The sequence below is a fragment of the Anticarsia gemmatalis genome, chromosome 1 (genome assembly GCF_050436995.1).
Source record: "Anticarsia gemmatalis isolate Benzon Research Colony breed Stoneville strain chromosome 1, ilAntGemm2 primary, whole genome shotgun sequence".
NCBI lineage: Eukaryota > Metazoa > Arthropoda > Insecta > Lepidoptera > Erebidae > Anticarsia > Anticarsia gemmatalis.
Window position 1 is genome coordinate 12134162 of NC_134745.1, and position 13489 is coordinate 12147650.

The 13489-nt window shown below is 45.4% G+C and overlaps 1 protein-coding gene across 13 annotated transcripts in view; it reads right to left on the reverse strand.

Annotated features, from left to right (window-relative positions):
- Khc-73 (Kinesin heavy chain 73) overlaps nucleotides 1–13489 on the reverse strand; it is a 136408-nt gene that overhangs the window by 121876 nt on the left and 1043 nt on the right. For all 13 annotated transcript variants that reach the window (XM_076120149.1, XM_076120157.1, XM_076120116.1 and 10 more), the window contains exon 2: nucleotides 3584–3671. In XM_076120149.1, coding sequence (XP_075976264.1) covers nucleotides 3584–3671 — 88 coding nt within the window. The remainder of the gene's footprint in view (nucleotides 1–3583; nucleotides 3672–13489) is intronic.

Consider the following 13489-nt stretch of genomic DNA (forward strand, 5'->3'; position numbering starts at 1 on the left):
AAGTGCATGGACGATACAATTAAGGCTCTTATGTGGAACGGTGGAAAACCTGCAACAAACTACCGAGTAAGTTAACTTAAAAGGCACCTGAACCGCTCTTATGAAAAATATACACTGAAAATATAAGCACAAATTTTCTTTTACACAAAATAATGTTGATAATATTTTATAAAATAATTAATGATCACTTAAACAGGTTAATTAGCCATCTAATTAAATACCGCTCCGTCAGAAATTTGATAGAGAAAATGTTAAATTAAACATACTCCAATTACCATCCGTTACCTAATTAAATTGTAGATCAAAATATGCCTCGTACATTCAAAGTATTTATGTTACACATTTTTTAATAATAATGTAATTACCATACATTGAACTAGCACATAAGATAACGCAATAAGTAAATAAAAGACAATTTAATTTAAATTCAAATGTCATGTAAAACGGGGCTCGCGAAAGAACGAAATTGAAAACGCCGTAGCCAAAAATAGTCTTGGAAAATACATAAGAGAGAGAGAGTGGTAAGGTTTTGTAAAGAATTCAGCACAAAACTATCTTAGCTTAGAGTTTGCTGCGACGAGTTTGAAATGGAACACAGTATGTTGTGAAACTCACAGGGGATGGCAGTTTTCCGGACTAACGCCTAACTATTACACGGGCCGAGAAACAGCTGGGAAATAGGTGATACATGTCACATGCATACAAGGTTTCTGAACTCTCACTGCAGCTTGAGGTTTATTCAGAACTTGTCAATATCAGGGGATTCTAAAATGGAGCGCTATGAATATTAACGGCCGGTAGAGGTATTTGGTGACGATCATTGGCTTAATATTACTTATAGAGCGGTATATTGATGTAGTGGAGTACCAGAAATCGAACGTGTGTGGGTGGCGTGTTGTTTTCGTTCTTATTACAAGTACATTCTTTAGTCCCCAGAGTGGTTATCAAATAGACCAATATCCGATATTTTGACTGACTGTATTACATTACATAACTTCACCAAATGTTCAGTAAATAAGAAAAATATACATACACAACCACGCAGCAAAAACTATGGGTTAGATTCATTTGTTAGTACAGTAACTTTTGCCAATATTCCGCTTAACCTGGCACGTTAAAACAAATTCCTTTAGAATTCCCTATTGCGTTTTTACTTGAAGCTAAAAAAAGCACGTGATTTATACTCGGTTTTATTAAAATAGTTTATTATCCCGCGCAATAGATTCCTGCCCCACGATTTGCTTTAATGAAATGCAAATCTGACCTTTCAGTACTAACTGAAATAACGTGCTGCGGTAACTGTGGGTGGATGTAAAACAAATGTTTTAAAAGAAAATTTTATACGTATTTTTAAAAATCTTATCTATTTGTATACGCTGAGAATTTTACGGAAAATCCAGTGCGAGATTATTTATATCATTGCGTAGAGTACTTCTTACGTCATTGTTTATTCTGTAATCGTCTATATCGGTATCAGATCTTGTATAACAACGATACGAGCATTCTTTACGTCTAGAGAAATTAAGTACCTAGTATGTTATTGAGAAATATTTACTAAATACTTAAGTTCTTTCCAAGAATACACCGGGCAATGACATAGAAAATCACACGTTGAGTCACAAAATACTGTCTAATTCATTCATTAGCAATCAAAATTCATGATTCATAATTCAATTTGAGGTGTATATTTCCGCTTACTTTCCGGATATATGAGGTGCCCCGATAAGAACTATATTACACATTTAGTATGCCTTATAAAGATATCAAATTCTTACATCACTAATTATAATTTAATGAGATTGGTCAATTTCCTTTGGTTAATATTACATCAAACGATCGCTATCGGGACTTTGGAATGGTTTTCTGAAAATTATGTTACGACATAGAATTATTATGTAGCAGATGTCAATACGATAAAATAAATAAAATTGTGATATTTATTATTAATACAATCGATAACATACTTCCTTATTACATTCTACATTGATAAGAAGTGACGTCGATATCTCAGAATCACGAATTCGTGGTCTACATCCATACATTGCTTCTTTTGCATAATGTTTCGTGAAGTTGAGATTAGTTTGGAGCATCAATAGTGCTGCAACTACAACTAATCCCAAATGACGTATTTGCAGTTAAGTTCTTTTGTGTTACTGTTTGGCACACATCGGTTTTCGTAGATAAACTTTCTTGTGGAGATACGTTTTATTCATTTTATATAGACATCGAATGTGTTTTGTGGGGGTTAAGTATAAATAAAGCACAGACAATAAAACTAAATAATAAATTTGAAAAAGAGTAAAAAACTTATTTCGTATTCACTGCTAGAGGGTCGAAATTTCAAGGCTAGACAGGCTAGTAATTAACATTGAGGGAACAAAACCGCGATAAGCATGAACCGCAAACGCTTTGTTTACTTCAAATTTTATTTTAGCCTCAAACATTTTTCGTAATTAATTACACTGTTAAACTGTCCAGACCTTAGCCGTCCGCGGAAATTAAATTATTTTTTTATTTACATTCGTTTGTCAGCGTTTCTAATAGTCTTTTATTTAAACGGCAGGATAATTTCGAAGTGTCTTCCGTTCATAAATATTTATTCTCATTTACTGGCCTAAAATAACGTACCTACTCTCAAAATGCTTTATCCTTTGCTCTAGCGGATTGTTGAAAAATAGTTCCATTGAAAAGAACACAAATGGTGTTTTCGTAAATTTTCACATTTGCTCGTTTTTATGCGCAAGCGCCACTTGCGCAACAGCCTGCGGCGGTAACGCGCCAATCAGAGCATCTCGATTCAACGTCGGTATGTGCTTAATGTTACCGCAGATTTGGCAACGCAATTTACGTTTCTTACTGTTACGATAACATCAAAATAACTGAAAAAAATAATATGAAATTGGTCAACAACTAATCTGAATTACGAAAAGTTACGTAGACTATCTACCTATTACCAATATTGCAATCTAAACAAAACATTCTAAAGTATAAACCACAGTAGAACGTTAACTTCCTGTAAAAATCTAGCTACGATGTAACATCTGATAGGCATACACAAAAGAAATACGTTAAGTCGATTGAAGAGCACACTCGACCTTAGTTCAATCTTCCTATTCGTTGAACAGCTAGTGTTCGCGTATGTAGGGCAAGGATGGCTTGCTGAGGTCGGTACGGAAAAGTCTTAAACACGAAGCAGCAGATAATATCAGATAGGAAACTTGGAACAATGATTTGTGAATAACACCTAGGCTAACATAGAACCAATCGGCTGTGTGACCTGATTAATGATTCCGCGGTAAAAACAGACTAGATCAAGGACGGACCGCTACTTAATCTATCTTGTTTTGTCTTTTATCATTTTGACATACATTAAGCTTAAATTATTAAGAGGTTATAACAATTACCCTAAAAGTTTTTACATTTCTTTATAATAAGGCGACTTTTCCTTTTAAAATATACACAACGTGTAGTCGTTTCCACAAAGAATCCCAACTTTTGAAAAGAAAATTCTCATTTTCCAGACTTTAAATAAGGAAATGAGACGAGATGTAATCGCCTTTCGTAAATGATATTTGATCCGTACCTTTCTTTGTCGTGTGCCGACTGCGGATACTGCAGTATGGTCTGCTGACTCTCCATTTCCACCACACATTGTGTACCCAGTTCGAGTTCTGGAAAAAAGAGAACAAGTTAACATCTATTTTACATTTTCCTAAAACCCTGCGAAGTTTGTAAGGACTACAATTTTTATTTGGAATAGCTCATCTATTGTTAACTGTGTGGTTTCTCATAGTAATTTGACGTAGACATCCAAGTGCAAGGTAGCAACATAAAGGTCTGTCAAACATTTTTGTTCAAAAATTAATGTTTGTGACATTAGCTATTAAAAACGAACGCTGTCACGAGAGGTTGTCGAACCATGTACAAGGACACGTTACACCGTACTTTTGCTCTACAAACTTTTAACCTAATAGGCAAGGGCAAGCTCACGTGGGCAAGTAATTTAATACAGGTACTCAATGACCCGAATACCTTCAACACACATGTACACTCATGATATTTTTAACTTAGAACAAAAAGCCACGACATTTTTTGTTCAACCAAATATTCTAATCAATCTCGATAATGGAAAAAAACACGTAACAAAAAGCCGCAGTAAATGTAAAGAAAACCGCGGATTCATTATCTGGGATCGGTCCGTGATCCATCAAGTACACGGAGTCACAAATTGTGCGAGATAACTGAAAGTAATCGAAGTGGGTGAATGTAATCGTGTACGAAACGGGAACACCGGGCGACTGGAATCCTAATCGCCTTTAATTATTTCATGTAAGGTTAATGGTGGCAAACCCTAAAACTAATAATGGAGTATTTAGTATTCAGCCTATTTTGTAATCAATGTTTATGCGCACGTTGGATTAGCGATACATACTTGTAGAGATAAGATCGTTTGTTTAGGCCACGTTGAACTACTTGAACGAAAATACATGAGTTTGGTCTATAGACTAATTAGGTTTGCATAAAGTAACGAGCGAGACATTGATTAGGTCCACATAATCATTTGTATTGTCACCGAAAGTATTCTTTTGCTTATCTGATACTTTGTAAAGCATAATTTAACAATGCATTATTCTGTGGCCTTGTGCGCGCGGAACACATGCCTGCATGGCCTTAGATTTAATTTACGAGGAACATAATGTAAAACATTGCATGACATAAAGCAACCTTAAAAGCAAATGTCTTTCTTTTATGGCTTTTCTCGGCCTAAAAACACTGCAGTATGTCCAATAACGCTTTATGTCAACATAATAAGGCATTCTATAAATACCCAAGTAAGGGAGTTAGTACACTAATAATAAAAAACGAACTGGCTCAAATAAATAGAGTGATTTCATCAAATATTCTATTCTAGCACAGCATATTTGATATAGGGTTTGTGGAGTTGAATGGCACCCTAATCATACAAAGAAAACATTGATTCGTAAATAGTGGGTTAATATAAATGGTAAGTACGCCAGCGTGAGTCAACCGAGGTCGGGCGTACGTCCGCGGCGATGCTCTTTCAAATCCGGTTCTAGACCATTTTATGTACGCTAGGCTTATGTAAAGCAAACGATATTAAGTCGGCTAGACGTTGAAACAGACTGTTGTTTGAAGACTTCACACTCTGTGCGCTACAGCTAAACTGACTGCGAACAAATTAGAATATCTCTGCAAGTTTAAACAGGCATTTGACTTAGAATAAGCTTATGTTTTAAACATCGTTTAAGTTTGGATAATTATAGTACATAGAAAGTTGAAACACCAGAAATGTACTTTCCTGAAGAAAGGTAGGCTTCGTGTAACAAACTAAGACGCCTGGGAGCAAAATTGTGAACGTTATGCGGCGGGAAAGGTGCATATGACAACAAGCCATAATCATGTGCGCTTGCGCCTATTGGACCTACTACTAATATAACATGATTGTGTATTTTATGTAACACTTTTTATAAAGCAATTCGTTTTTGCGTGTCATGGTCACGCTATCCAATGATCGCACCTCAAACTATAACGCTAACACACGGAAAGCCTTGCACATTAATCACAGAGGCGCTTACGTATTCATGACAGACCATGATCAATTTATAATATTCTTTTATTCGTTTCCCATAATCCGTTGCGATCGGAAGTGAGACACGCATCAATCGGGGCTTTAAATTCGCATCGTGACTTCCGATTGCAAGTTTATATCGGCACGTTTCCGCAGTAATTCACTGTAAATCGTAAATCCCGTTGGCACCAAATAGCAAATATTAGAGAGAGAGCAAATTAATGAAAAGAAAACAGTGCTCATCCAGCCGGTTCGTCTGTCGCAACGCACAGGCAACGTCTAGAATCGATTTGACAAATTACGTAAAGACGTTTCGTTGAAAGTGGAGCAGGCAATCACATCGAGGATTTCGCGCGTTTATTTACCATGACGAATGCGAGTGAGCGTGCATTCTTGTACTAAAATGATCTCAACATACTCAACTATTTACTAACAGAGTCATTCATAAGGCTTTGTCAAGGTTAAAATGTATTTGTATTAATTCTTTGTGTCTGACTGTATTAACACATTAAAATCTCGATTATTATTAATTACTAAAAAGTCTACAGGATGTCTGCATATAAAGGCAAAGTAAATATAATTAACAAGAAGGTTAACATTAATTAGTAATATGGATTCATTTAATTCATAATATGTAGGTAGCTGAGGGAAATCCACAAAAGCAAATATTATAAGCAGCTTGGAGGAATTTACAATTAAGCTTAGCTTATCAGAAGTATGTAGGTCAGACAGCTGTTGTTTTCACAGCACTGTTGTGCACAAATGCTTATAACATACAACAAATAGCACTACTTGTGTTGCTTTTAAATTAACACATTTGGCATAATTTTGAAAATCATACCTAAATTAAATGTCAATGTTAGGTAAGTATGCATATTGTGCATTTTGAAACAAGTGTAGTGAAGAAATACATAATAAATATACAAATTATGATTATAAGTTTAATTTTCAAATGTACCTAGTGTTGTAGTGCTAGCTAGTAAATGGCAATTACCAAGCAACACTCTTTAAATTTTCTGGTAGTGAGTGTGAGTGAAAATTTGTGAAATTATGCATAATTTTAATATTAATTCAGCTGCTCTTTATGAATCATCAAAACACTCTTTTGTACAGAAATAAAGTATTATGAAGTCACAAGTCAATATTTTAGACAAGCACACAATAAAATCCCTTCGGCAATTTCAATATTAATAAAGAATGATTTTATGACTGACATGATAAATGTAGGTATATAAAATTAAACCATTAATTTATTTTTTTAACAATTACTTAAAATAAACATTGTGGAGTTGTTACCATCTGCATGCCATTTTTATCATCAGGTGGCAAACTGGTCCCCCTCGTGGGTCTGTACCTTGTCGTGGTGAGGGGGCTTAGTAGCGCTGAGCGAAGCTAAGACAGATCCGAAGGGACCTTCCTGTTCCGAGCCGTAAGGCTCAGAACCAGGTCCCTTCACACCGTGCGGTGGTGCGCGAGCGTCACTGCACGAGAGAGGAAGGAAAATCTCTATAAAAAACCATGGGGGGGCGGATTTTCATGTCCTGCCCGGGGTGGGGGTGTCCGTTGAGTACTGTTCTCGGCGGACCCAAACCGCAAGCCTGGCCCAACTCCTTGGGTCAGGATCGGGGGTCGCTTGTCGGAGGTTGGGGAGACAGCGGTCGCGAGGAAGAAAACCTCTATAAAAAATCACCCTAACCGTAAGGTTGCCCGTGCCGAGACGGTGCGTGGCCGGCAGGTGGTTCGGTCGTTAGCGGGTGTTAGGATTAAGTTAGCTTTTAAGGTTTTATAGGGACCAACCCTAATTACAAAAAAGGAATAGTTATGGAGCACGCACTTTGTAATATTGTGGTACCCCAGGTCGGTACCGGCAGCGCCGCTGCCGGAGAATCCGACCCCGCCGTTCCGGCGGGCAGAGCCCCCTCGTACTCTGGGGAGGGGCAACAAATGCGTTCCGACGACCGGCTGAAAAGTGCGGTCGTCGATGGGCCATCCTGCGCCTCGGGAGGTCCTGGGTTGGGAGAGGCAGAAGGAGAGAGGAGAGAGGTCGAGAGTCTAATTTCACCGGGCACTGGAGACGGGGCTACTTTGGAAGCCCCTGATACTCATAACACCAGTAATACAAGAAAGGAAGGCCTTCCCGGCATGGATGGATGTGGGAGACTCCTTCCATCAAATAAGAGTGACAAGGTCAGGGAGGTAGGAGAGCCAAAGTCGACGAGCAAATACTGGCGCAGTGGGTCGGTGGGGGACCTTAGCCTCGACGGATCATGCTCAGACATCGCTGAGGCTACCTCAGGCCACGTGGATGACAACCGACGGAGATCTCTTAGAAAACGTCCGATCGTTGTTCTGGACGACTTCGTGGCCCCGATAACAGAATCGAAGGAGCATCCGACTAAGAGTCGCAAAGTGCGGAAGGGTCGCACACCATCAACACGTGTCCCTTCAGCTACGACAGAAGATCAAAACATGGAGGAAACCTCTATAGGAGAAGTGGAGTCCGTAATGAGCGACTCAGCCAGCTCCACTGTTGGGGACACATCGGCGCCAACGACAAAGGATTTACCGGCGACTGACTTGGCTCAAAGAATATACGAGAGACTAGATGACGTGACTATTATGGCGGACCAGTCTCTTAGCGTGAAAGGTACTTTTAAAAAACGGTTGAAGGAGGCAGCCAAAGCCATAAAAATTTCTACCTCAGAGCTATCTCGGCGATCCTCTAATCACGAAACAATGAAATTAACTTCCGTGAACCATCGCCTCACTGCAGAGATTACCGTCTTGCGGCAGGAGGTAGCAGCGCTGAGGGAGCTGGTCGAGGCGTTGTCGGAATCACAACGAGTCCAGGGTGTGTCTTCAGAGCGGGCATGTCAACCCTCAACCACCAACTCTGAGATTGACCGCGCCATCAGCGACCTTAGGCTTATGATTGATGCTAGGTTTGGAGCAATAGAGGCCCGGCTTCCTGCGGAACCCCGGATCCGCCCACCCCTAGCTGCAGATAAAAGGACGGATGCGGCGCCAGTATTGGCAACTAAACCAGCGGCCCAACAAGACCCAACGTCGGTGTCCAAGGATAAAGAGGAAGGACAGAAGAAGAAGAAGAAAAAGAAAAAGAAGAATAAGAAAGGAAACATCGCAGGCGCATCTGGAACTGGATCGTCACGCCATCCGGTCACTGCTCCTGCTGTTCCACCATCGCTACCATCAGTTCCTCCACCCCTCACAGGCGAGTGGAGCACTGTCGCGAGAAAAAAGAAGGAAGTGGGAAAGAAAGGTGCGCCTGCGGCTCATGTCACAAAGCCAACAGCGCCCAAGAAGGCCACACTGCGGCCCCCAAATTCCGCTGTGATCATTTTAACGCTGACTCCGGAGGCCGTGGCTCGGGGGACCACATATGCCTCCATTATTGAAAAGGCAAAACAGAATATCGTGTTAGGCGACCACGGCATCTCCGGAGGGTGCCAAATTCGCGCGGCGGCTACCGGTGCGCGAAAGTTAGAAGTGGCGGGGGAGAACTGCAACGACAAGGCAGACTCCCTCGCTACAAGCCTCAGACAAGTCCTCGCAGGGGACGCTATCGTCTCCAGGCCCTTTAAAACCGCTGAAATGCGTATCTACGGCCTGGACGACTCAACTACGCCTGGGGAAGTCGCGATAGCGGTAGCGCGCGCCGGTGGCTGCCTCGCGGAAATCGTGAAAGTCAGCGAGGTCCGTCGCAACCCTTGGGGTCTCGGCTCGACTTGGATTAGGTGCCCGCTGACGGCAGCTAAAAAGATAGCTGAATCCGGCAAGCTTCTTGTCGGCTGGGTCTCGGCACGTGTCACAATTGCTGAGCCCCGCCCTCTTCGTTGTTTCCGCTGCTTTAGCACCGGCCACGCTCAGGCCATGTGTCAGGCCGACAAGGACCGTAGCAACAGCTGCTACCGTTGCGGGCTCACGGGCCACAAGATAGCGGAATGCACAGCCGATCGTCCTCGCTGTCTGCTATGTGCGGAAGCGAAGAAACCAGCAGATCATCGACTTGGGGGTCCCGCTTGTAAGGCCCCGAAATCAAAAGGTGGGAAGGTTCCGAAAGTGACGGCTGGTGTAAGAGCACCCCAATCCAACATCAACCAGAGCGGGATAGCTAACGAGGAAGTAGCAATGTCTATCGACCAACAATAATGGCCACCAAAATCTTGCAGGCGAACATCAACCACTGCGCCGCGGCCCAGGATCTCCTAATACAAACTATGGCACAATGGCTGATAGACATAGCAATCGTTGCAGAGCCATACAACATCCTACCACGCGACGACTGGGTCGGGGACACTGACAACTTGGTGGCCATAGTTAGGCATACAGCATCCAGCTCCCCCCCTTTCAGCAGAGTGGCTAAGAGCAAGGGCTGCGTGGCGGCGTTCACGGGAGCAATGGTCATTATCGCCTGCTACCACTCACCTAACAGTAATCTAGCCGATTTTCAGGAGTTTCTGGCTGAGGTTGGCAGACTGATTCGTTGGGCTCACCCCGCCGCAGTACTAGTGGCGGGGGACTTTAATGCAAAGTCGGTGATGTGGGGATCTCCGGCTACAAGCTCCCGAGGAAAGGCCTTGGAGGACTGGGCCGTCTCGTTTGGTCTTGTTATTTTAAATAGGGGCACGACCTATACGTGCGTGCGGCACAACGGCGGATCTATTGTTGATATCACCTTGGCCGGTGCCGCTCTTGCGCGCCGTATTCAGGCCTGGGAAGTGCTGGAGAGGGTCGAGACGTTGTCCGACCACCGGTACATCCGCTACGAAATCCTCCCCTCTCCAGTTACCCCGAACGGGCCGGGTCGTGTCCCGCGAGGCGACGGACCAAGATGGGTGTTAGGAAGGCTTGATTGCGACTTATTGGTCGAAGCCGCGTTGGTGGAGTCTTGGTCTCCAGTACCAGAGGGTCAGACGGACGTGGAACTAGAGGCTGAACAGCTTGGTTGCAGCATATCGCGGATCTGCGACGCGGCAATGCCCCGGGCCCAAAACCGCCTCCCCAAACGTCAGGTGTATTGGTGGTCGCCGGAATTAGCCCAACTACGTACTGCTTGCGAGAGGGCGCGCCACCGATACACCAGGAGTCGACGTCGTCGTCCCAACGAGACTCGCGAGGCGGAACTTTATGCCGCATACAAGGCTGCCCGGAAAGCTCTCTCGGTGGCCATCAGAGAGGCCAAGCGTAGAGCATGGAAAGAATTGCTAGAGACCCTAGATCGCGATCCCTGGGGGCGGCCGTATAGGCTGGTGCGGGCGAAACTTCGCCCCTGGGCACCCCCAGTGACACAGAGTATGGATCCGGCGCTCCTGCAGCAGGTGGTTGCAACCCTTTTCCCACACCGAGAGGAGTTCTCTCCACCATCAATGATGACAAGTACGGAGGACCAGACTTTTAGCCAGGTCATCGCGGAGATCGAAGAGGTGGTCATTCCCGAAATAACTCCGGCCGAGCTCAACCGGGCGGTTGCTAGGCTCCGTGGCCGTAACACCGCCCCGGGACCCGATGGAGTGCCCGGTCGCGCATGGACACTCGCCATACCTAATGCGCTTGAGCCGAGAGTGATACGGTTGTTTTCGGCATGCCTTTCAAGCGGAACTTTCCCCCGGCGATGGAGAACGGGTAAACTTACTCTCATAAAGAAGGAGGGCCGTCCGATTGAGTCTCCGTCGGCGTACCGCCCTATCGTCCTGCTCGACGAGGTGGGCAAACTCTTTGAGCGTCTATTGGCAGCCCGCCTCGTCGAACATATGGAGGAGCACGGCCCGGACCTGAGCCCCAACCAGTTTGGTTTTCGCCGAGGGCGATCTACGATAGACGCAATCACGCGAGTGAGGGCCCTGACGGAGGATGCTGTCGCAGGGCGGGGAGTGGTCGTCGCGGTGTCTCTCGACATCGCCAACGCATTTAACACCCTCCCCTGGAGCTGCATAACAGCTGCGCTCCATTTCCACCGCGTGCCGCAGTACCTTAGGCGAGTCATTGCATCATATCTGTCAGACAGATCAGTAATCTACCCGGCGAGAGATGAATGGTGCGAAAAGCCAATGTCGTGCGGTGTTCCACAGGGGTCAGTTCTCGGTCCGACCCTGTGGAACATCGGCTACGACTGGGTTTTGAGGGGCTCACTAATACCTGGGGTCGACCTCACGTGTTACGCGGACGACACATTAGTAACCGCCCGCGGCAGTACGTACCGTGAGGCGATACATATCGCGACGGCTGGCGTCGCCGACGTGGTCCACCGCATCCGACGTCTAGGATTGGTTGTGGCTCTCGAGAAATGTGAAGCTCTCTTTTTCCACGGGCCTCGTAATGCACCGCCGGCAGAAGCGCACGAAATCGTCGTAGGCGGGGTGGCGATAGGTATCGGTCGAACGATGAAATACTTAGGAATCGTCCTTGACAGTCGTTGGAGCTTCCGGGAGCACTTCCGTCGCCTCGCGCCCCGTCTTGTAGGGGCCGCTGGGGCTCTGGGTCGCTTGCTCCCGAACCTGGGAGGTCCGTCAGACGTTTGTCGTCACCTTTTCACCGGCGTCGTTCGTTCCATGGCGCTCTATGGCGCCCCGATATGGGTGGATGCCCTCAAGCGCGAAAACACCGCAGTTCTGCGCAGGCCGCAACGCGTTTTAGCCATTAGAGCTATAAGAGGATATTCCACCGTATCCTTCGAGGCGGCGTGTGTGTTGGCAGGGACTCCCCCGTGGGACCTTGAAGCCCGTGTCTTGGCGGATGTATACCGCCAGACTTCAGAGGCTCGGACACGGGGGACCGGTCCGGACCCGGAGGCTGTCGCGCAGTGGAGGCGCGAATCACGCCAAGATATCCTCCGGATTTGGGCCGAGCGGTTGGAGCACCCCAGCGCTAGTGCTCTTCTAATTAGCGCCATCCAACCGGTCCTCGAGGAGTGGTTGCACAGACGTCATGGAACGGTGACCTACCGACTGACGCAAACTCTGACGGGCCACGGCTGCTTCGGCCGATACCTATTTGTAGTCGCAAGGAGAGAGCCTTCCCCAGCATGCCACCATTGCGGGCATACCGAAGATACGGCCGCCCACACATTGGCTGAGTGCCCGGCTTGGGCGACAGAGCGCGGAGCACTGATCGCCGCGATAGGGCTCGATTTGTCGTTGCCGGCCGTAATTCGTTCTATGCTCGGCAGCGACGAAGCCTGGAGCGCGATGCTCGCCTTCAGCGAAACTGTAATCGCGCAAAAAGAGGATGCGGAGAGGGTCCGGGAGCAAGACCCGAATGCACACCCGATGCGTCAACGCCGCGTCGGACGGAGGAGAGCGGCGCATGACCGCCGCCCACCCTAAATTGGGTCTCTGACAGTGGACTGGGCGTCCGCTGTCAACTTGGGGCGAGACTCCAAGAAAGGTCGATGGCCGTAGTGTCCGGTCTATCGAACCAGCTGGTCTAGAAAGGGCCCCCGTGGAAGGGGCAACCGCGTGGCGTGCGACTTGCGGTTCTAAGCGCAAGCAGTTATCCCGTCGCACGCCACATACGCGGATCAGGCAGGCACTCGTGGGGTTTTAGTGGGTATGACCGCCCTTCTGGCGGGAGAGTCCCACATAACCCTGGGCTCCACCCAGGGACCAGGGTATGCGCAACGCATTTCCCCACGAAAAAAAAAAAAAAAAAAAAAAAAAAAAAAAAGGTGGCAAACTGGTATCAGACCTCAAATGTACTTGCTATCATTATTTTTAATTACCATGGCATAAAAAAGCATTAAGTTATATGAAGTTAGTAACAAGTGACCATAGTTAGGTATTTAATAGTATTGGGAGCTACATGACACAGGATACAGTTAACAAAAGGATAAATACAATAAATGTGTCATAAATACAAATGATTAGTTTATTATGAGTAATT